Source organism: Chenopodium quinoa, unplaced genomic scaffold, assembly GCF_001683475.1.
Source record: "Chenopodium quinoa cultivar QQ74 unplaced genomic scaffold, ASM168347v1, whole genome shotgun sequence".
NCBI classification, from domain to species: domain Eukaryota; kingdom Viridiplantae; phylum Streptophyta; class Magnoliopsida; order Caryophyllales; family Amaranthaceae; genus Chenopodium; species Chenopodium quinoa.
Window position 1 is genome coordinate 3,988,209 of NW_018743292.1, and position 24,487 is coordinate 4,012,695.

General features: G+C 32.2%; 3 protein-coding genes and 1 pseudogene across 4 annotated transcripts; all 4 read left to right on the forward strand.

Moving 5' to 3' along the window:
• The first annotated feature begins 1,426 nt into the window (after positions 1-1,426).
• Positions 1,427-5,769, forward strand: LOC110737232 (annotated as a pseudogene).
• Positions 5,770-8,135: 2,366 nt separating this feature from the next.
• On the forward strand, positions 8,136-13,031 carry LOC110737233. The gene is made up of 3 exons (XM_021917601.1): positions 8,136-8,153; positions 10,531-10,695; positions 12,356-13,031. The coding sequence occupies exons 1-3, from the start codon at positions 8,136-8,138 to the stop codon at positions 12,527-12,529; spliced, it is 357 nt and encodes a 118-aa protein (XP_021773293.1). The 3' UTR covers positions 12,530-13,031.
• Positions 13,032-14,240: 1,209 nt separating this feature from the next.
• LOC110736488 (peroxidase 5-like) lies at positions 14,241-15,987 on the forward strand. Its single transcript, XM_021916706.1, has 2 exons — positions 14,241-14,547; positions 14,876-15,987. The coding sequence occupies exons 1-2, from the start codon at positions 14,332-14,334 to the stop codon at positions 15,644-15,646; spliced, it is 987 nt and encodes a 328-aa protein (XP_021772398.1). The 5' UTR covers positions 14,241-14,331; the 3' UTR covers positions 15,647-15,987.
• Positions 15,988-16,830: 843 nt separating this feature from the next.
• On the forward strand, positions 16,831-24,090 carry LOC110736487 (solute carrier family 40 member 3, chloroplastic-like). 2 transcript variants are annotated; one of them, XR_002514244.1, is made up of 15 exons: positions 16,831-17,328; positions 18,812-19,001; positions 19,095-19,158; positions 19,600-19,724; positions 19,827-19,916; positions 19,992-20,168; positions 20,258-20,332; positions 20,520-20,621; positions 20,720-20,837; positions 20,974-21,120; positions 21,674-21,780; positions 21,857-21,970; positions 22,235-22,533; positions 22,698-22,894; positions 23,054-24,090. XR_002514244.1 is itself a non-coding variant. In XM_021916705.1 (14 exons), exons 1-13 carry the CDS (start codon positions 17,156-17,158, stop codon positions 22,514-22,516), a joined length of 1,764 nt encoding a protein of 587 aa, XP_021772397.1. In that variant the 5' UTR covers positions 16,831-17,155; the 3' UTR covers positions 22,517-22,533; positions 23,054-24,090. The 2 variants fall into 2 exon arrangements, 1 of the variants encoding a protein (XP_021772397.1); XM_021916705.1 differs by lacking the exon at positions 22,698-22,894.
• Positions 24,091-24,487: the final 397 nt, after the last annotated feature.

Sequence of the window (24,487 nt, forward strand, 5' to 3'; positions counted from 1 at the left end):
AAATTGCTTCAACTAATTAAGAGAAAGATCTCGTAGGGGCATTTGTTGGAAGTGTTATCGCTTAAATTGGAGCATAATTTGGATTGGATTTGAACTAACAAGAGTCTAGTAAGTTGCCATCCCTATAAAAAAAAAAAAAAGGTTAGATTGTCGTGTTTTTTGTCTATATTTTTTTGAGTAATAATAAAACACAAAACTAAAATCAATGAATTTACTATATTTTATAAACTTTAAATTTATAAAACAAAAATATACTCGTAATAAATTTCAATGAAAAGAAAATGCAAAGTTTTCTGGGAGATACTCAAGAACATCATCTTACTATGATATATTGATCGATCAAAAATATGTTGCAAAAGCAACATTGAAAACGTACAAGTGCACCTTCTGATATACAAGCTCAATACTAGGGAATGGGAAAACAAATTGAATCTTTGCAAAAAGCCGATCTCGATCAAATTTTAATGAGCTTAATCAAAGATTTATGAATAAGCTAAAAATAAAAATAATGTACCGTGAGTCCGTGTATCATTAATAATTAATCATTCGGCATCTAGACCTTAATGTGCAATATATTTCACTCCTTTATTTGTAAACTCTAATTATTTAATCACGATATTGATTTACTTCCCTAAAATAAAGAATATTAACAAATAATAAAGCTCAAAATTTAGAATAATTTTTTTTTCTTTTGAATGTAAAATTAAGAATAATTAATTAAAAATAAGGTATCAAAATGGCTAATTAAAAGATATGATGGCCATATCGGTATATATATACTCGTAATTAGTAAATACTTCCAATACACCTCAACATTTTCTCATGTAATAAAAATAAAAATTACAAATAATGGAATTTAAAGATTTATTGTACAAGCTAGAGATATTGTTGTAATAAAAAAATTATACCCGGGCGGAGTACCATAATTTAAATGATCGAATTGATCACCCCTAGATAAAATTTAATTAAAGATTAAATACTTCCATATTATCTTTAATTTCCAAAAAAAAAAAAAAAAAACAAAATACTTCCATATTATAGGTAGATCTCAACCTATCTCATATAAATACAGTTAATTTTTTTATAAATATAAGAACAATGCTATATATAGCTATAAGGGATATGTATAAGAAGCTAAAAGAGAAAATATTAATGAAATATATTAATTAATTACGTTAATTTGTGCGTAAATAGAACATACGATACCTAATGTAAGTAGGGTTATAATATTCAAAACTTATAAGATTCTATGAGATTGTATAATTGATTGTGGAATCAATTAATAAATTTTTTATGGGCAATCATTTGTCAATCTTTATCTACTAGATCAAGTATGCAATCAATGCATATATGTTATTTCAGTTTTTCTAACATGTGCCCATAGTCACACATAAAAAAATAAATTCCCTATAATTATTTGATGACGATGAATATCTACATGCTTAAAAAAGGTAGGTTAAAAAAATTATCAGGAAAATAATACAATATTCATTATTTCCTCTATTACAAGATTTAACTTTTTTTCCAAATATTATATTCAATATATTTTTGTCAATTTTCTAATACAACTTTTTTACAAAAAAAAAAAAAAAAAAAAAAAAATGGCTAGCCTCATATACGGCGTATACGTACACTACTACTCCATACAATATATTCCATTATATTTTTTCTATTTTTACAAAACCGCTAAACAATTTATTTTTTTCTACTCGTATTTTTTTTTATATGGCATAAACAATAACTTAAGCTCAATTTCGAACATTCTATTACCCCCACTCCTGAGGGGGTGAGGGGTCACGAAGCATGCATCAAAGTTTTATTACTAGACTATTAAGGCCCTGTTCTTTTGAGCTGTCCTGCTCTATTTTGCCCTACTTTGCTCTGCTCTGTTGAAATCTGCTCTGTAGTGTGTGAAAGCCCTACTCTGCTCTGCTGAAATCTGCTCTGTTTTACTCTGCTGAAATTTACTCTGCTAATCCTTGCTCTGCCCAAAAGAACAAGGCCTAACACAATTTCCAACGCATATATTGATACATTTACAATACTCCGTACTAAGTACTAACAAGAGTAACAACAGGTCTAATAAAGATGCACTGAATAGGGTAACAAAAAATTACCACAACATTGAAAGAATATATGAAATTACCCCACTTTTCAAGATCATAAGCTATAAAATAAAATGCTTACAGCAAGTAAAAAGCATCAACAACCCCTCCCCATCATCTTCCTCCAACACTCTCTTGTTCCCAAAATACCCTTTGGAATATATTGTATGGAGTAGTAGTGTACGTATATGAGGCTAGCCATTTTTTTTTTTTTTTTTGAGGAAAGCCATTTTTTTTTTAAATAGTTGTATTAGGAAATTTACTAAAATATATTGAATATAATATTTGGAAAAAAAGTTAAATTTTGTAATAGAGGAAATAATGAATATTGTATTATTTTCCAAATAATTTTTTTAACCTACCTTTTTTAAGCATGTAGATATTTATCATCATCAAATAATTATAGAAGAACTAATTTGAGGTAGCAATGTCACAATTTTGAATTATTTTTACTGCTTGTTGAAGTACTTCATTAGATTTGAACGTAGTGCGGGGTAATTTTTTGTAACCATGAAGCTACTAAGCTACTTTTTTTATTGGATCAAAGTTTTTTTTTTGCTTTTTTGACAACCCAAAGAAAATTATTAAAAACTAAGTATAAAGATATATATATTTTTTTTTTTTGTGTTTAGAGAGCCACAAGGACGGGTGAGAATCGATCCCTTGATCGCCTGAAATCGGGAGGAAAGCTATAATCATTTAAGCTATCCCTCACTCTCTAGTATAAAGATATATAAGTGAATTATTTTTACTGCTTTTTGAAGTACTTCCATAATCAATTTGACTATATCACGTATAACAAAATAAGTAACAATGCAACATATATAGAAATGGAGTACTTCCTAAGACATAAATAGAAGAGTTTAAAGATAATATAATAGAGGCTGAAGCTGGTTGGATAAAAAGGATATGTCACGATTTATTTACTATAAATTCATCTTGATGAATAATTCTTTGATATGTTTCTAATTCTAATTATTTGGCATAATCTTTATCATCCTTTAAATACTTTGTATAATATTTCGTAAACGTTAGTTAACACCTTTTGCTTGCTTGTTTGATTCACCCCTCTTCCTTCAAGTATGAAACTTGTATTGCTATTAATTGCATTGTGTTTAAGTTTTCAGAATGTTTGTTTGTTGTTTTCCGGAGCTACAGAATGCCAAAATGCATCTACAATAGCTTATACTATCACTGTTTCACAATCAGGTGGTGCGAATTTCACCACCATTACAGATGCCCTTAATTCCATTCCGTCTGGCAATAATCAGTGAATATATTGGTTAATCCCGGAACTTACAAGTAAGCCTTGAAATTGTTATAACACAATCTGTATGTCTCAATGTTTTATTTTTTTTACTTATGCTCATTTTTGAATACTACCTCCGTTAGTTATTATGTGCAACAAAGGAATATTTTATGTCTTACAAATAATACCCCTTTGTTGCACATAATAATTAACGGAGGTAGTATTTAACATGGGCATATGTAGATCGATTAATAATGATGTTATTTGTAAGCATGTAGGGAGCAGATTGCAATACAGCAGGATAAAGGAGGTTGCATAATTCTTCAAGGAAGTGATCGTACTACAACAATTATAACCTTTGACAATCATTTTTCAACGTCAAGTAGCACTACTTTTGCTGTGGACATTGACAATTTTGTAGCTAGGAATGTCACCTTTAAGGTAACTCCTCTTTTTATTTTCTTTTTATACCTATTATGCCGTATAACGGTTTAATTGTTTCAGAGTATTATTTCCTAGTATTAATGTTTTATGGGTATTTCAATAATCAAATCTCCCATTTTTTGAGGTCTAGTTCTTGTAGGTTTGGTGAGTCCTCAACAATCAAGTCTCCTATATATTTTGTTTTTGAGGACGGATAATTAATTTACTTACTCCCTAATTTTTATGACCTATATATTAATTTGTATTAAGGGTAAAATGACATTCTCAAAATCTAACATCATGAGTACATTCTAGTGTTAAGACATTTGATCTATATGCTCCCGGTGTGTGCTTTATATTAGTTACTTAGCGTGACACAGCTACCTACGCTGACATGTGTATGTGTACAGGAACGGGTGCGGGAGTAAGAGCAGAGGAAAGTAAGTCAGCCGGGTACGGCTTGTATACAGGGATCTAATCGACCAAATATATATATATATATATATATATATATATATATATATATATATATATAAAGTAATATATGATACGTAGATATTTTATGTGGACACCACTACATATTCTATATAATAAATATATAAAAAGAAATACTTTGTATATTGCTACGGATTCTATTGTTTGTTATTTGGTACTTCTTACTATTAAAAAAAAAAAATTGCTTTTTATTTAATCACTATATTTTTGTTATATGCTTATTTAATTTCATTGTTCTAATTGTAGAGTTATGCATCAATAGATTAACTAATAATTCTCAAATGTACCTTTTGTTCTTATAGAACTCTTATAGTATTGAAGCACTAGATGATACGAAGCGAGCTCAAGCTGTTGCCCTCAGATCTTATGGCGACAAGCATGCATTTTATTCTTGTGGTTTCGTGGGATATCAAGATACACTATGGGACTACTAAGGTCGTCATTATTTCGAGTCATGTTACATTGAAGGTGCCGTTGATTTTATATTTGGAAACGGTCAATCTGTGTACAAGATAAATCATAAATACACATAGTATTTTTATGCTAATTTTGATATGAATTTTCATTTATATATAAAACTTACATGCTATTATGCAATATGTTGTTTGATTAGTCATGAAGTAAAATTTCATAATATCAATTTTTTAAAATTATTATTAATACACAATTACAAATTTTGTGGGCAAAGTTATGCCCAGGAAATTGTGTCAATTAAAGTGGTGCATTTAAAAAATACAAATCGGGATAGATTGTATTAAGCGGTTGTGTCTATATGTGTGTGTGCGTACTTAACCAAACATTTATGGTAAAGTTAGTGTGGAAATCACCTCATGACTATAAAGTCGCAAATTTTAGCATTATTATCTACATATGCTTCGGAGTAACCCTTTACGAATGTTGCAGCATTGTAGCATAAATGTCATGGGAGGAGGATACATTACTGCACAAAGTCGATCGTCAGCCAATGATACCAGCGGTTTTGTATTTAGAAAATGTCATGTTTCGGGAACAGGGCATGCAGACTTAGGACGAGCATATGATGCTTTTGCAAGAGTTATTTTCATTGACTCAATATTCAGTGAAGCTGTTAATCCTGAGGGATGGTTCATTTGGCATCAAAATGGTCATGAGTAAGTTTTTTAAAATCACTTTTTTTTTTTTTTTTTTTTTTTTTTTTTTGTGTGGTTGTGTTTAGAGAGTCATAAAGACAGGTGATGAGAATCGATTCTAAGATCTCTTGAAACCAGGAGGGGAGCTCTAACCACTTGAGCTATCCCTCACTCTCTTCAAATCACTTTTTTCAACAGATATGTCTTTTGATTAAAACTTTAAAAGCACTCGTACATATGCTTAAATTCGAGTAGAGCAACCTAAACATGGGTTGAATTAAGCCGAGTCATACTAAATCGGCTCTATGTTATTATTATTTGAGTTTTTGGAGTTGAACCAACTAGAGAGTACTTATTGGCTTAATCATAATCAAAAACTGATATTATGTTATGGTAAATGCAGATCTGATGTGACATTTGCAGAAGTTAACTGCACAGGTCCTGGTTCTGATACTTCAAAACGTGTTCCATGGATAAAAAAGTTGGATTATTCTACAATTAAGCAATATGATACACAAGCATTTATCAACCAAGATGGGTGGATTGCTAAACAACCTTTATAATCAATTTTATAATCATTGATCAGCAATGATAACTGTTATGATTAAGGATAGGCATAGATTAAAATTATGATTGGTTAATTAAGTATCATTCCACATTTCAATTTATAAATTAAACAATTGAAAAATAATGATGGTCTAATTTCCTTCATGTGTTGGACTATGCTACTATACAAGGGCTTATATGTATTCTCGTAACCTAGTTAGAGTATCTTTTATTTGTTGCCTCTTTTACGGGCAATTGCCGCCCTTTGGCCAATGCTAGAAATTTTTTCCCCGCAAAGTAGTGTTTTATACTCCCTGCCTCCACATATAGTTTTAAATGCAATCACTCCTTGCTTTATTTTCCCTTTTTTTATATGATACTCGTAATTTTAAACCCCCTCCATGTTTTTTATAAGTACTCCCTATTACATTTTGACTGAATGTAATTAACGTATATATATGACAAAAGTCATTGGTGGATCCAGAAATTTATAAATGGGGGTCTAAAATAAACTTTCAACGATCATACCACCGTACAAAATAATAAATATCAAAAGATACATCACTGAAAATTACTAATCGTTTTCATAAATGAAAACCACATACAATTATAAGGGAAAACAAACTAAAATAAAAAAATTACAATTGTTCTCATCATCACCGAAGTAGGCCGAACACCTTTATCGGTAGCAAAGAGCTGAGGCACCGGCTGGCGACAGCAAAATCGGCGGGCAGAATCCTAAAACACAATAGGCCGGTTTTGTCTTGAGTTGAGGGGAGAAAATTAGAATAAGGAGTTTTGTGAAAATGAAAGAATTATTTTATTTCCACTGACTACTTAATTGTTCCCCCACCTCACGTGATAACCAAGAATTTCAATCCAAAAAAAAAAAAATTAATAATTATCTTCATGTGAACAGAGAAGCTAGGTGCTATGGGTTTCTAGAAATATTTGGGCTTTTATCTTATAATACCATATAATAATAAGAGTTTTACGGTTTTTTATTTTTTTTATTCACATGGGCTTATGAACTTGATCTACTTTTTTTAAAATGGGGATGCAAATACTCTCTATGCGGACTTTATAGGTCCGCCCATGACAAAAGCTAAGTTTTATCCTAACTTTTACGTATTATTATACTAGATACAATTAACCTGCATTGATATGGAAATTTTTAAATTAAATCTTTATATATGAGGAAGAATTAATGTGAGGTACATAGGTTCCAATTATGTGAATTATGTAGATGAATTTTTTATTTATTTTTTATTTTTTACTACATTTTGAAGTAAAAGTATTAATTTTTTAAGTAAATATGAAGCTACTTTTTGTATGGAACTGAAGAAAACTATTAAAAGTATTAATTTTTTTAAGTAAATATGAAGCTATTTTTATATGGAACTGAAGAAAATTATTGAAAACTACGGAGTGTACAAGTTATTTCACTATTATGTATTTTCATGCATGCAAAAGATATTTAATAAGAGTTTGGTTTCTTTCAGAATAAAATTGAGAGTTCGGTTATTAAAAGATGAGTAATTAAAAAGTGGTGACACAATTTATATAAGTTAATTGCGTATTAAATTATTCGATATCGTGTATCAAGTGCATCATCAATTTAAATATACGAAATTTAATAAAAATTAGTATGTATTATTGTTAGGGATGTGCAAAAAAATTGGGTACTCTAAACCAAATCTATTAAGAATCAGAACCTAGACGGTTTCAGGTAGTAAAAGTGAGGTTCTAATTCGGGGTTTAGGTTCTAAATTTTTTAGAATCGGAACTTGTAGGGTATCTCGCAACTAAAATATACCACTATAGCTCAAATTATACACCAATTTAATCCAAATAAAAAAAAAAAAAAAAAAAACGAATACAAAAAACAATTATAAATATATGTACTAAATTTGCTAAACAAGTACTTTTGGTTTTTGTATTTATAAGTTGTAAAAGTTACAAATTTGAGACCATCTAGATTTCTTAAAAAAAAGTTTACCACAAATTATTAAGTATATTAAGATCGAAGGGTGTCATCCCTCCATCCCATAATTACTGAGCGTGTTTTCCGCCTAACTGCTGACTGCACTACTTACTCGAGCAAAATCTATGGGATGGTGAAGAACAAAGGCTGCAGAAGCTCGAAGAAGTGGATTGCCCCTCCCCAAGGAACCTACAAGCTGAACTGCGATGCTTCACTCTGTGACGATGGCTGGGTGGGGCTTGGTATGTTAACAATAAACGGGTAGCTTTGTAATAACATAGAGTTATGTGTGGGCCGGGCTAACATGAAAATGGTACGCTTAGAGCAAGCTCGTTACAAGTTTGACATAGAAATAGAACCTAAAAAAAAAACCAAATAATAATGTAACCAAAATAATGGTAATATTGATCAATATTAATAAGGTAACAATGAGAATCCTAAATAGTATATTAGCTTAGGTAACTACCATATATACGAAGTGTATGATATGTAAAGATATCTAAGATATGACAATAATATTCTTATACAAAATATATTCTAAATATACGAAGAGAATATTCTATGCACATTCTATATCAGAAATTACAAGTTAATGGGAAATTAGAATACATGATCATCATATAACCAGATTCATCTTTATATACCTCAAGGTCTTCTCATGTAATTATGTAAATAGCTGTATTCAATGATTTAATACCAAAAGATGATATACTTCGTAGATTGTAATCAAAACCTTAACTAAAATAATTTGATCAAGCATGGGAAACTTTTAATATATAAGTAGATCTTAAGATGCATGCATGTTCTCCTACAAATACAGTTTAATTCTTATGAATTAGAGCATAATACACAAAATAAGCCTTCGATTTATATTCCAATTAAAAATTATTTCATCATGCCTGTTATGATTAATGCAACGTACAAAGGTGGTGAAAGTAAAAGGTTTGCATTTCCACAATACGATTATGTGTATCATTTGCATGATAAGTTAAGTCAAAGTCAACAGCAAGAAATGGATTCGAGTGGATCAACTGAAGTGGACGTACATGACATAGAAACTGGTAATGATTATGAAATGCTTTTGATGAAAGGAGGAAAAACCAATAGATCCTGTGCGATGCACGATAGTAATAATTTTTTTTTTTCTTACACAAGTAATAATCTTTTTCCATAATTAATTGTGATATAATATAAAAATAAGACAACTCATGAGGAATAAACAAATGCAATGCATATAGAAAGATAATAATAAGGAAAAAATTATTAAAGTTACAATTGAGAAAAAAAAATTATTGTTGATTAATTGTGTTATTGTAAATATTTAAAAGTAGTATACATTATATTACATTAATGATAATGCATATTATTCCCAATAAAACTATACAAGCAATCTAGTGACTATGACTAAAGGCTTATTTATAAATGCACATAAATAAACATGAAAATATTAATCAAACAACAGAATAAAATCTACAGTAAAACTATTAGCACAACATACATGTAAATATATATATTACAAATAACATATTACCTTTATATCCAATAAAATAATTTCAATAGAAATAAATACTACTCGAACCATTAAAGGCAATAATAATCCACAATTAGGCAACACTAACCTATATAATTAATAGTACATTTTCTGTAAGTTAATGCTCTACATGATATCGTCACCCTTTATTATTATATAAAATTGTGTTTGAAGCTATCCTATAATTATTGTTTGTTTATTGTCTTAAAAGTTTATTTGTAGATGATAGCTATTTATCGAAAAAAAGGATACACAAAATGATGTCACTTTTCACTACGCCCGACATATCTTTTACTATGCAACTTATTTATAATGTCGAATGTAATAATTTTATTATATCAATCAAATATTTCGGCAAAAGAGAATAATTTTTTTTGTATTTACTAAGATATTAATTTATTTAATTACGTAATAACAAATTGATATTTTCCTAGAATTAGACATATGATATAGCTGTCGAACACAACATTTATTTCGTAATCATATCCAATACTCCATTAGTCTAAGAAACAAAATAGTAGAGATATTTAAAATAAAATAAAATAATGTTTTAAAGTAATTATTTAATATCAATTATATGAATCAATTTTATTATTACTTTTTGGGCAAAATTCAATAATACTCCATCTAAAAGATGTCCAGGCGATAATGATTGTATCTTGTATCTGAACCAGTGACTCACTTTTTCTATAATTTAAAAAGAGTTGGAATAATATTTTAGGTAAATGTGTATGGAAGAATTAAGAACACGAAATAAAAATAAATACATTTTATGTAAAGACAATACATAAGATTTGGAATAATATTATTATAGTTGTAATATAAAAATAATCTAAAAATAAAAGATTCTTTGCAAAAAAAGGGAGGGGGAGTTTTGGAGCGAAAAAAAGTGACACGTGTCATTCGTGGTGTCTCTTTTTGTATTATGTTATTGATTGATTAGGAATTCATGACAAAAATACGCGTAAATCAGTGTAATTAGTGTTATATTTTTATAATTTCCTAAATTTATATGATTTTTTAGTGTGTATTTAATGTTTACATGTGGTCTTAAAGGCTGTGTATAGCATTTTCTTTAATTAAATGAGGCGGACACTTTTAGTCATTTACTCAATTTGGGCCGCTATTTTAAAATAAGTTTGTCTACACATACAAAGTTCTTCGTTTTGAGCAATAAGCAGAGAAAATACAGAAGAACGTTTTCTGTTGATTGTGTTGTTGAATCTACCTCCTTCATTGAAGCAGCTTCTGAGGTAAGATGTTTTTTTATTATTTTTTTAATTATCGAATACCAATTTCAAAATCTAAGATTAATCGTCAATTTAATGCAATTTAGGGTTCTTCTAAGGTGGATTGATTATTGAACTATTGCTTATAATTTAATTACTGAAACATTATAACGATGCTTTACGATTTTGCTAATCAAATACTTAAGCGAGAAGAATTTAATTAGAAGAACTCTTCATTATTTATTCTGATTGTTACTTATTTTTACCATATTGATTTTCGCTAATTGGAACATATTAGTTTCTGATTTTTTTTTTATAAAGGGGTTAAATATGTTTGATTGATAAATTGATTGAATCTTATATTTCTATTATGCCCTTGAGTTAATTGTTGTCGGGATATCTAGCTATTAAACTTTCAAGAAAGAACATGAAGAGAAAATGACATTGTCTTTTGAGAATTTGATGATTGTTCATGTGTTAGTCAACTGCATTACCTTAGGAAGCTGTATGTAGGTTTAGTTCTTTGTGTAATTGACAATTTAGCTGGATTTGATCGATACTCGTGTTTACGCTCCGAGCATCAAGGGGATTCATATATGCTTTCTTATTCTTGTTTGTCCAGTGAAGAGGTATGGTTTGTTGTGGTTTGTTTGATTCTTTTGTTCTAAACTAGTACTTGTAATAGCAAGCTCGGTGATGACTGGTGCAAGCATTCTGAAGAGAGGTTTGTACTGCAGGGCATAATAATTGGTTCTGGGTTGATCGTAGACTCATAGCATAAGATGTAACGCAACCATTACATAATGCTGTAAGAACACCTTGACCCCAAGAACTAACAAGATTATTAAGGGTTTAAAGGGGTTAACTGTCAGTCTGTTAGCATGTGTAAAATCTAAAACTAGAAATACAATTACTCTAATGATAGCGAATAGTCTAAAACCAATGGTGTCTTAGCAGTATTAAAGAAAATTGTCACTAGCAGTTGACTTTTTTCATTTTAAATTATAATTTGACCTTTTTTTTTATAAGGATCAAGAAGTTAATGAGGCATCACACCATGTAAAAGCAGGTAGGATTGTAGAAACTTGATGTCTCAGGATTAGTTAGTAGTGGTACCCTGTCTCAGTTTTCTACTGTTATGGTGTCTTAGTAGAATTGAAGAAATTTTAAGTCGCTTCAAATAATTAGTCATTAGCAGTAAAGGACTAAGAAGGTAATGAAGCATCTCACCATGTAAGAATCTTGCTGTATCAGAATTTGTCGCTATACTCACTAGTGGTGTGACTGGTGTCTAGTCTCTGCTTTCAGTTCTATTGGAGTTTAGTGATAAGGGCTGGGGTGTTAATGATGCATCACATAAAACTTTTATATTATGGTAAAGCGGATATGAGAGATTATGCTTGCTACAGAGTATACCTGCTCTGGGGAAGATAGTTGTGGTATTGATAGTGATATCTGAAATGATATCATCATATGAAGCTTTTGAAATTCTTTTATTATAATGAATTTATAAAACTGGCTTCTTGTTTGACCTTATTAAAGTAATTTAACCCGTATATTGAATTGCAAAAAATAGAGTGGTAATATAAGTTTTTGCAGTATTCTTCTTTAAAATCACATGCATCTTATATTCTTAATGACAGTATAGCTTCTGAAATTTGTAATGAAATCCTGTTTTGTGCAGTGGAGGGAAGTTAAGTTAAGGACATACCTGAAGTCTGCCAATTCCACTAGAGTGGCTGATCTTGCTTTGGGACAAGAGCTTGGTGATTGGATATGGAACTTGAACGAGAATCAGGAACATCCCTGTCTCAGGAGGGTTTGTCAGATGAATGTCATTCTAATTCTAGCAAACTAAGTGCTATTGACACAGTGAGAAAGTTGCTGTTTCGTCGAATGCTGGTGGGTGTGAATGATGGACGTTTTTTCATGGGTAACTTTCACTGTATGGATAAGCAAGGCAACATAATTCTACAAGATGCGGTAGAGTTTCGAAGTGTTAGACGATCATCTCCAGCACCTATGGAACAACGTGGTCTTGGTCTTATTCTCATCCCTTCATCATGTCGGATCTCTTGCCACATTGACTCCTCAGTTGAAGAACAATTGTCATTGCTCTCATTGAAGGATATATAGGTACAGTAGAATGTGGCTCTCTCCTTGTCATTTTATTTTCACAATGCTGAGTATGTACTAAGAAACTTAAACTGCGAGGCCATAATTTTTTTCCCCTTTCATTAGTATTGGTAATGTGTGGCCTTCACTATTCACACCCTTGTTAAAGTTTGGGTAAGAATGTAAGATGAGTTTTACTATTATCTTTTTTTTATGAAACCCTACAATATCTCATTAGGAGACCATTCTTGATCACTGAACCAATATAATCATTGACATTGCGGGGGCTGGAAATTGCACATCTTTGTTTGGCCAGGAAGATACTGTGATGATGTGCTAGGGCTTTGGCTGAATTTGAGATTCCTATCATTCCTCCATCTATTGTAGGCTTTGTAGGAGTTAAGAAATTGCTACATCTGGTCTATCCACTGATGGTGACAAGGTAAATAAACAAAAAATAGTGATATGGAACGATATGTATGAGGGATAATATACTTGGGAAGAGATACAGCTACTATCGGTTCAGCCTGGTGACTATTGATCCACCAACACCATCCTAAAGACCTCATCACTGTCAATATGTTTCCGAGTTCAGTCAATCAACACTGTTCTGAGCGTGGCTTGTTTTATGCTATTCGATGTATGATTAATTTGATATAATATACTTAATATTAATATTATTTTTACAGGTACAGTTATTGGATATTTAGGCTTGTTAATGTGTAAATTTGATCATCAATATCTTTAATTATGATTCCATAAAGATTATAAAAATTTGATAACTTGAAAGTATTTATTGAGAGAATTTAACAAACCACCATAATACAGATGATGGTGAAAGGATGTTATGTATTGAATACTATATATGACCTTTTTTTTTTTTTGAAATCAATATTTTATTCCATTCTCAAACTTTTAAGGTTGTTTAACCCAAATATCATGCAATTATTTTTCATATAATCCTCATGAAGTCAGTTATTCTTCACTAGATTAAAAATTAACTGTAGTAACTCGGGATATTCACTAGTTTTGTTTTAAAAAAAATTTAATAAAAAGTAGCTATTCTAAGACATGAGTCATATGACCAAGTTAACTTCATCTCATGTTCAAATTTGCCGTGGAATCATGGTAAGTAGTCAATATACATTGACATGTTAATAGAGCGTCTAAAACTAATTAAGAATTATTAATATTACCTTTAGTACTCCAATTTGTGAAGCTGAAGAAACCACGAAGCTGGTGGCTGGTGGCTATGACAGTAGTAAAATTGTATGGAACTATTCAAAGCTTCAAACTAAGACTGCATAAAGCTACTTAGCTTGGTGGCTGCACGTTTTAATTTCATCATGCACTTATTAGTTATTATACAACTCCGTAACCACACATACGCTTACCTAGCTATATAAACTGCATCTCATACTCCATTTCTCTTCATCCTTACTTCCTACATCTTAAACACGAAAATCGAGTAGTATACGAAAACTCCTTAGCTAGAAACTACATCATCGTAAGCCTGAGTGAATCTTTTTGCTTCTGTGAGTAAGTATGTCAACGAGTTTGGTTCTTTGCATGCTCTTCTTTGTTTCCATGGCATGTATGTATACTTCTGCCTCGTCGTTGTCCCTAAAGGTGGGATTTTATCAACGGACTTGTCCCTCGGCAGAGGCAATTGTGAGGAATGTAGTTAACAATGCGATTGCAAGAAATCCTAACTTAGGAGCTGGGCTTATCAGGATGCATTTCCATGATTGTTTTGTTAGGGTACGTATTATTATTAACATGAAAGTATATCATATTTTTGTATTGCCTGAACATAATTGTTGCATTCATTATTATGACAGCAATTGGAATCTTTATTACACCTTTTCATGTTTAAACTTAAGTCATTGATAACTACTTGCATGAGCAAATAATCCTATTTGTTTGAGGATTTAATGTTTATCAAGTTTCGACCCTAAAAGTCCGACATACTCTATATGTCTAGCTTGCTTATTTGGACAATATATAAACACCCTAATCCTTTTATTTTTTATTTTTTATTTTTTTTTAAGAATATAAACACCCTAACCTATTTTCTCATAATTTTCAGGGTTGTGATGCTTCGATTTTACTTGATTCAACACCGGGGAACCCAGCTGAAAAAGACAACGTAGCAAACAACCCAAGTATGCAGGGTTATGATGTAATTGACGAGGCAAAGAAACAACTTGAAGCTAGATGCCCACAAACGGTCTCTTGTGCAGATATCATAGCCTTTGCAGCACGTGACACCGCCTTCAAGCTAGGAGGGATTAACTATGATGTACAATCAGGTCGACGTGATGGGAGAGTCTCACTTAAAAATGACCCAAACCAAAACCTACCTGCACCTTTTTTCAACTTACAACAACTTGAAAAAAGCTTTGAACGAAAAGGCCTTTCTGTAGAGGAAATGGTCACCCTTTCCGGGGCACACTCTATTGGAGTCTCACATTGTTCTTCTTTCACCAAAAGACTTTACACCTTCAATGCTACAAACCTACAAGACCCTTCAATGGATCCTAGATTTGCTAGTATGTTGAAATCCAAGTGTCCTAAAAATTCTCCTAACAATGTTGATCATACCGTCTTTCAAGACTTTATCACACCTAATAGATTGGACAACAAGTACTATCAAAATCTGCAAAACAAAAGGGGATTATTCACCTCTGATCAAACTCTTATGACTAACCCTAGGATTGTGAGTGTGGTGAAGAACTTCGGTCGGCAAGGCAATGTTTGGGCTAATAAGTTTGGTAAAGCTATGGTTCATATGGGTTCAATTGAAGTTCTTAGTGGCCTTGAGGGTGAAATTAGAAAGAATTGTAGGGTTACTAATTGATAGAGGGATTATCTTGATTTTTTTGGATTGGAGTGAGATTGTTATAGGAATTATTTTTTTTCTTTTATTTCTTTTGATTGATTTTGATTTGCAAGTGTATTTAAGTTTGTTATTTCATTTGTAAAGTATTAAAAATTACATTAATAAATTATGGTTGCCTTGAATCTTTTTGGCAATTATATGTAGCAAGTTAGCAATTACAAGTCTACAAGTATATTGTTAAATTTATTCTAATTCTTTTATGATGACCACCATTGCTATAAAAATGAAGCACCCAAAGTAACTCAATTTAAGTAAGAAATAAACAAGGCTTGGCTTTTGATACTAGCCTTATAGGCAAATAACCCTTAGGTCCTATTTAGTTCACCTTATTTTTGCTTATCTGAACTTATCTGGTCTGATCTTATCTGATCTGGTCTGATCTTATTATTGTCTGATTTGACCAAACTTTAACCTTAAGTGTACGATAATCTGTAAGGAAAAAAATATATCAAGCAGAATCTTGTTAGATTCGTAATAATATGTATTTTATTAATATGTAATTTTTATAATTTTTTCATTATGAAAATAAAGATATTTAGCGATAAAAAATTGCACATAAAACGATAATATGATCTGAACTCATTTTCTCTGATCTGATCTGAACTTATCTTTTTTTTGAAATAAGTAAAAATAAGTTGAACTCAACAAGCCTTACTCGTATGTACATCAACTTTCAACGGTCTTTTATCCTAATCTTGTTTTTTGTTTAAAAAAAGAAAATAGTCTTTACTATTAACCTATTTTTCAAGATATATAGTTGTATCTTTGGTTTAGATACTTGATAATAATTCATCAGATGACACTTTGCATTTGTAGTTGGTTATGTTAGATATCTTTCCATCATAGACTTTGATTGTGTTGTATCTCATGCATTGTGTTACACATATTATGGTGAGTTGTGACATGGAGTACATACTTATACTCGTGCTTTGTTTAATCTTTTATATTTTTCTCTTTTAGTGCTTAGTCGTGTTATATATGTTCAAACTTGTTATACTCCGTATATAACCATTAGAGTTGCGTTACATAAATAGTTTCTCAGAAATTGCCATTTGTCTCGGAGCAGTTGCAAGTATTGCAACTTAAACAAGTTGGCACTCGGGTGGCCCCCAAATATCGTCGATTTGTCATACGTCCCCTATCTTCTAGATAAGAAACACTCCCAATTTAATCTTCCCACTTTCCAAATTTCTCTTCAAAATACCACAAATTTTTTCTCAGATAAAAACGGCGCAGAAATACTTGAACACTTAACCACTATATCATCCACAAAAACCCAGAAAAAACTCCCATTTTCTCACTCTAACTCAATCAAAAAACCCAATTTTGTTCACTAATTTTAGTGGGAATTGAAGTAAATTGAAGTTGGAATTCTGGGGTCTGCATGGTTAAGCACCTTAGGGGAGAGGATTTCTTGTTGGGGCACTTGAAGAAGAAAGAGAGAGGAAAGCTTCTTCTACTTCAACAATGGCGGGTGGTGGGATTATTGTTGCTCAGTTGCTGCCATTTTCTTCAACGCCTCAACATCCTCGTTGGAATTCTTCTTCGTTTTCGCGCTTGCCGCCCTCTTCCCGAATACGTAATCGCTTCTCTTCTCGTCGATGGTTGAATGTTTCCTACCCTCTTCTTCCTCCTCTGAGGTAAGCTGGAATTTACTTAAATAACCTATTTTTTTTGTTGCACTTTTTTTTTTTGGATAATAATTGTTTCAATTTGGTGGGGTTTTATTGAAATGAAGCTGGTTTATTGAATTTATTGCTATTACAATTTATTTTATGTATTGTGATAATTGGGTGGGTGGAATTCTGAATGATGAACTGAATTCTGATGAAAATGTTTTTTGATATGTGTAAATTACCATACTATGATGGACTGATGTTCGATTGGGATGAATTTTGGTCGAGTAAGAAAAGGGGTAAAGGTAATGTAGACTAAGCTATGTATAATTATTATATTAGGAGAAGTGACAATAATTCTTTTTAGAAGGTTGAGATTCTTGATAAATTATAATGTGATTTCAAGTGAAGAATGGAAGTTATGGTAATGTGGATTAAGTGGCAATTTCCTATGTACAACCAGTTGTACTTTGAGCATGGTACAACCTAACTGCCTATGTCTATTTTGCGCCCTTGTGCTTGTACCTTGTGACTTTGTGAGCACATGGGCTAAAAAGTAGCCTTGATTAAGCCATGCATAATGATTTTAGGAGAAGTCATAATATGCCTTTTTGAAATGTTGAGAATGTATACCTGATCAATTGTGGTGCTTATGTCTATGAGAGATGCAAGTTTACGTGAATTCAAAAATAGAAAGCAAGCTATAAAGACTATGGCTTTTGGTCAGGATGATATTGAGCATCTCATTAGGGGCATGTAGAAGTTGATGAGAACAATAGTAAGCAGCTATGTACCTAAGATCTTGTGAATGTGACAAGGACAGGAAAGCAGATATGGTGGATGACTTGCAAAATTATTGATCCTCTGTCCTGAGTCTCGAAGCAAATTGTTAAAGTAATTGGGAAGATTTAATTCAAAGTTTGTTACGATTGTTTGTTTAGTGTAGTTAGGGAAGTTGGTAGATAGCTTTAAAAGTTGCATTTAATTTGAACAATCCTAGGTAATTGGCTATTTCATTGATTTGGTTTAAGTTGAGGAAGGTTGTGGTCCTTTAAGTAGGGATTAATAAGCTCATTAACTGATTGTGCATAGTGTGAAATTCCATTTGGAAGTGTGAGTGCTCTAGTAGGAGCTACCTAGCATGTGGAAAGATTGGTGAGACTTCTCATCAATTTGAGTGTCTGAAAGTTCTCTACTAGAAGCCATGGAGAGTTTATTGCATATCATAATGTACTTTTCACTAGGGTGATTGTATTACTTGTGTCTGATAATATAAGTTGAAGTGGATTAATTTTTCCACTATATTACTGGTTTTTTTTTTTTTCTTTCCCTCCTGCCATCACTTTATTGTTTGATTGGTCATGCTGCCTTAAATACCTAATTCCCAACAAGAAGTTGCAGATTCAGAATATACTCAATCAGTCAATCCCCCCCACCCTCCTCCTCGTTTAATTTATCCAAATATAGTTACGAGGGAATCGCTTAAATTATGTTTTCCTGGTTGCAGGGTTGATGATTTTTGTGCAAGATGTTCAATGATAGATACTGATCTACTTCTGGATAACGTTGTTTCTGATGAAGATACTGAAGATGACTTGTCATCCTCTGCTTCTAATTTTTCTGACATTCTTGAGGCCGAGTCGTTAAATATATTGAGTGATAGAAGTTACGTTGATAATGTTTTGACTGCATTGCCAGTAAGTTTATTGCAAGGCAGTAGTTATTAACATAATTAGTGTCTACTGTGCTCATGCTTTTATTTATGTCAAGTATCTGATGAATGTGCTCAGGTTTTATCTGAGGAAGAACAGAATGTCCTTGCTGCTACCCCTGCTCATCCTGCTGGCTTGTATGGTAAAAGATACATTCCTATTTAAGAATAATTGGTATCCCACATGTATTAACTCTTGGTTTATCTGTTTATGCAATTTGCACACATAAGTGCTATGTCTTTAAAGTATTCTGATGATGATATACTGTGATTATTGAATTTATAATGGTACAAATCTTTTGATCTCTTGTATCTCCTGTTCAACTTGCTAAAGTATGAATTTTTTTATTGACATGGTCTATAATGTGCATTTACAATGATATTCGGTTGCATGCAGAAGAAATATCAATTTTTTATAATAGTGCTCATGTATAGAGCAACCTTAGTTATGGGGTCTTATTATGTGATTGTCTTACTAATTACTATAGGATTATATGATTGCAGAAAAGGTCACTGAATTTGAACATAACCTAATGCAGTTCTTATTATGATAGTTGCTAACTTCTGTTATTTGCTTGTTTCAGCTTTATATGCCAATTGTTTGGTAGGGAATTTTGTGGAACAACTATGGAATTTTGCTTGGCCTGCTGCTATTGCACTGATCCATCCAAGCCTTCTTCCTGTTGCAGTCGTGAGCTTTTTCACTAAGGTGGCTTTTTCCTTTGAAAGAATTGAAACTAGTTGAATTTTTGAACATGCTATTTTGTGATAGATGTGGTTCTGACTCTTAAGTGAATATCATTGTGAACAGTTTGCAGTTATTCTTGGAGGACCATTAGTTGGAAAACTTATGGATCATTTCCCTAGAGTACAGGCATATAATTGTCTAAGTATTGTCCAGGTATAATTCTTTCTGTATCTAATATGCCATTCTGCATCTCTTTTTCATCTTTCTAAGATTCACTGTATATGCTAGGTAACTACCCAGCTGATGTCTGTGGCAATGATAATTTATGCTCATAAAGTTCGGTCTGCTTCTGTGTCATCAATTCTAGTTCGCCCTTGGTTTGTTATTCTTGTTATAGCGGGTGCAATTGAGCGACTATGTGGATTAGCTTTGGGTGTTGCCATGGAACGTGACTGGCTTGTACTGGTAATTCTGTTTGTTAACATCCTGGATATTGTTACTTTCTTTTTCCCTAGGAATTCAATCCTCTGAAGTAGGCATTTTGTCTTCTGCAGCTAGCTGGGACCAATAGACCTATTGCACTTGCGCAGGCCAATGCTGTTATCAACCGAATTGATCTTCTCTGTGAGGTAATACATTATTTTCTTGTGTATTAAGCTTTGGTCTTTGTGGTATATTTCTAAGCCGCTGGGTGATCACCCTGAAGTTCATCTGGATTTGTTCCTACTTACATGTTTCTGCTATCATTCACTCACAAGTACATATTACAAATCTGAAACATCTTTGCGGATTTTACAGTATTTTGTATACTTGCAGATTGCGGGTGCTTCTCTATTCGGTATTCTTCTGTCTAAAAATGACCCTGTAACCTGTTTGAAACTTGCTGCTGGTTTTATGATCTGGGGTTTGCCCCTTACAGTAAGTAATCCGTTCCTCTTTAATCTTTATAATGTTGAGCTGTTCCATACCATCTATTAACCTCTGTTCTCTCTTTGTATGCATGTGTTTGTGTTTAGGTTGCTCTTACTTGGTTTACCAACATGGTTTCTACTGGTGTTCTTGACCGTGCTAAGTGTCCGCAGACCTGTTCTGACCGTAATACTCGATTAACCCAGGAAGATAATGAGAATATAGGTGAACTTTATTGATCTCTCGAAGTGTATTTGGTTATGTTTAACATTTTAAAAATTGTTTTTTATTTTTTTTTATTTTTTATTTATTTTTATTTTTATTTTTTAACATTAGCTGAGTGTTTATCTGTGTTTTACAGTGAGTTTAGGTATTAATGCTATCAAACATGGGTGGTCCGAGTATAAACAGCAGCCTGTTCTTCCTGCAAGCGTAGCCTATGTGTTTCTGTATTTCAACATTGTTCTCACCCCTGGTGGTTTGATGACTGCATTTTTGACTCAGCGTGGTATGCTTTGGCTTCTTATATAAACATGATGGCACTTTCTCTGTGTAGCATTGATGTGGAGTCTAATAAATGTCTAGTGTGACATGCTATTGACTATAACTTTCAGAATTATTTTTTGTACACTTCTTAATTAAGAGAAACATTTCAAAAAGACCAAAGACACAGTCGTTAAGACACGAAATTTATATTTGGACAGTGCACACATAACTTATCTTACCTTTGATTTATAGTTGGAACACTTTTGATCTCTCTCTCTCATTCCCTGCCTTTATTTATCTTATATCTTCAAAGATTAATATACTCTGATTAAGCTAATAAATAAGAAATGGGCTTTGTGTCTGAACTGGAACTAGTACTATCTTTTGCAAGTTGCTTAGTTATAGCTATAGCTTTAAAAAGTGACGACCTGGTTATTTGCATTTACTCTTTGGGGGTAGAACTGTTTTATTTGTGATTACCTGCTTCCGTTGCATCATTGCCCATGTGTGCACAAGTATTTATATCTTTGTATTAAAAGTATATGTCTAATGTATAACTTTGGAGTATTTGACAGGTCTTAACTCCTCCATAATTGGTGCTTTTAGTGGATTATGTGCTTTAATGGGTGTTGTAGCGACATTTGTATCTGCTAAACTCATCGAAGAGCTTGGTATCTTAAAGGTTGCTGCTGTTGTAAATTTTCTCTCATTTATTTAATATCATTTTGAGATTTGTTCTCATAAAAAAGTTATTGTAGGCTGGGGCTGTTGGGTTAATTTTCCAGGCATCACTTCTTGCTCTAGCAGTTGCTGTTTACTGGAGTGGAACTCTTTCTCAGCAGACACCCATCTTATTCTTCTTGTTCCTAATTGTAAGTATATCTTACAACTCAATCTACCTTGGTTTGATTGATGAAAGTCTTGTCTTGTCAATAAATTTGACACAATTGTTAGTCAAAGGCTATTTTATTTTCAATTGTGGTAGTCTTCTGCATATATTGTTTCTTTTTTTAAAGATGTTTCTTTCTTTTGGTGATGATGGAGGTTTCATTTAGTGTTGCAGATTGTTTGGTACACACCTGTAATTAGTTTTCATGTTTTCTCTCTCTGATCTCCCATTCTGCTTTGATATGCAGGTTTTATCAAGGCTAGGACACATGTCATATGATGTAATTGGCCAGCAGATTCTTCAAACTGGAATCCCATCATCAAAAGCTAATCTTATTGGGACGACAGAGGTCTCCGTTGCCAGTTTGGCTGAGTTTGTGATGTTAGGCATAGCAATAATCGCAAACGATGTCTCTCATTTTGGATTTCTAGCTATGCTTTCACTCCTGTCTGTTATTGCGGCAGCATATATCTTCTGCCTATGGTTGATGAATCCTTCAGAAGAGCAAAGGAGGCTTTTTTCCTTTTGAACGCCAATTTTGATGACGTGAGTACTCTACCTTAATTCTTGTTCTTGTTACTCATCTTAATTAGTTTCGCACTCACAGCCATGTTTGTTTTGAAAAAAAGCTTTTTGAACAAAATTTCATTTTCAATGGAAAGTAAACCTCAATTTTTAACTCCATTTTCCTTTGTTTGGCTCTTTGATAGAAAGGTTAGAGTGGAAAGGAAGAGAGAGGGATGAGAGAAGTAAGGTGACGGGTAGAAACAAGATTGTGGCAATACAAAAGGGAAATTAAAAGTATTTTCACCAATTACCGACCAAACAATTGAAAATGAGAACACTGGTAACCCAGAAAAATGGTTTTCCTCCAAACCAAACACAGCCTCGGTCAAGGTCTCAAGAGGTGCTCTTCAATCTTGTTTGTAGATGCTTATACTTATGTTTTGAATGTTGGCCACAAATATGAGTTTTCTTGTTGGAGCTTCTCTGTAGAATATTATTGCATAGAACACTGCGCTCATTATCTCTATGTGTCTGATTTCTTGCAAAAATTCTGGTCCAGGTGTTGCTGAGTAATGGCCAAGCCTTTCTACAATATTTACATAAATTGAAGAGAAAACAATCACAAATTTGATTCTTTGGGGACAATTTACATCCTTACAGGTGTTACTTCTCTATTCCGAGCATTCCCCTTGTGGCCTTGTACATCAATGAAAAGGTGACAAGTTTGACCCAATTCTATTCTTTGCTCTCTTCTTAGTGGAAGGTTATGATGCTGTTCACTAATGATGAGCCTAACCCTGTACAGACTACAGAAATCTCATTAAGCATAATATTTATGTAAGCTGCAGTTGCTGTGCATTATCAATTTGTCATCAAAGAAGTTTAACTTGATACTTCTGATTGTGAATATGTGTTCTATTAAAAAAAAAAAAAAAAAGTTAAATATGAAAAGGTAGTCGAATTGTTTTGTGAATAAGGTCCATTCTATTCGTTGGCAGGCCTTTCTGATACCAGTTGTAATTTTATTCTCAAATCCTACTTAAGCAAGTACTTAATCTTGCTATTGAATAAAAATGATGGTTACTTCTAACACGGTTTTTAAATAATGTGTTTTTGCTTCGAATGATATGTTATTAGTATCTGAAGATCAGATGACATAATTGCAAAGAAACAGAAGATGAGGGATGTGGTTGAAAATCTGTAATCGGTTTCGGGGCTTCATTATGATTACTGTGAGCCTGTGAGTGTGGGCTCTCTGATTTTGCTTTGATATCAGGTGTTATTCAAGGAAAGATGTGATGTTTCAAGGAGCACTTGAAGCTGCTGTAATTAACTCTACTGTATCTGTATGTATATGCTGAAGGAATCTTAATGGTCTTTGCATGGTACATGTACAATTTAGCTCAGTTATATTACATGCAACAGCAGCATTGGCACCTGTGTTGTATTGTTTGTGGTTGTGATGAATTTGGACTTTGAGTTCTCCTCAGTTTGATTCGGTGTAACAAGGTCGAACTGTACATTCTCTAAGCATCCACAGGGTTTCCACTTTAGCGTGTATATAGCTTCTATTAATAAAAAGATTATCTTTTTGTACTGGTCGGAGACAGGATTGCATGAGTTCTTAGATCCTTATAATTTATGAAAGTTAAGTACTTGTATAAAAAGGGATTAAGGTTGATAAAAATAGTTCGAAATTAAATTAGTGGGGAAATATAGGAGTATCTACTATCTACCACCTTATATATATCGAGTAAGAAAGCTCTTAATCTCTTAATATATCGAGTATGAAAGCACAGCGAAAGTACAAATAATAGTCAAAGTGAAACATATAACGGATGCAAATGTCAAACATTATAAGGTGAAAGTTATACCAATACCACACTTTGTGTTTGTGAGTAGTAAGCTACAGTAGTAACCTTTGTGACTTGTGAGAGCACAGATTTAATGTATATTTCCACACTAATAGGAATATATTTTGAAAGCATAAATA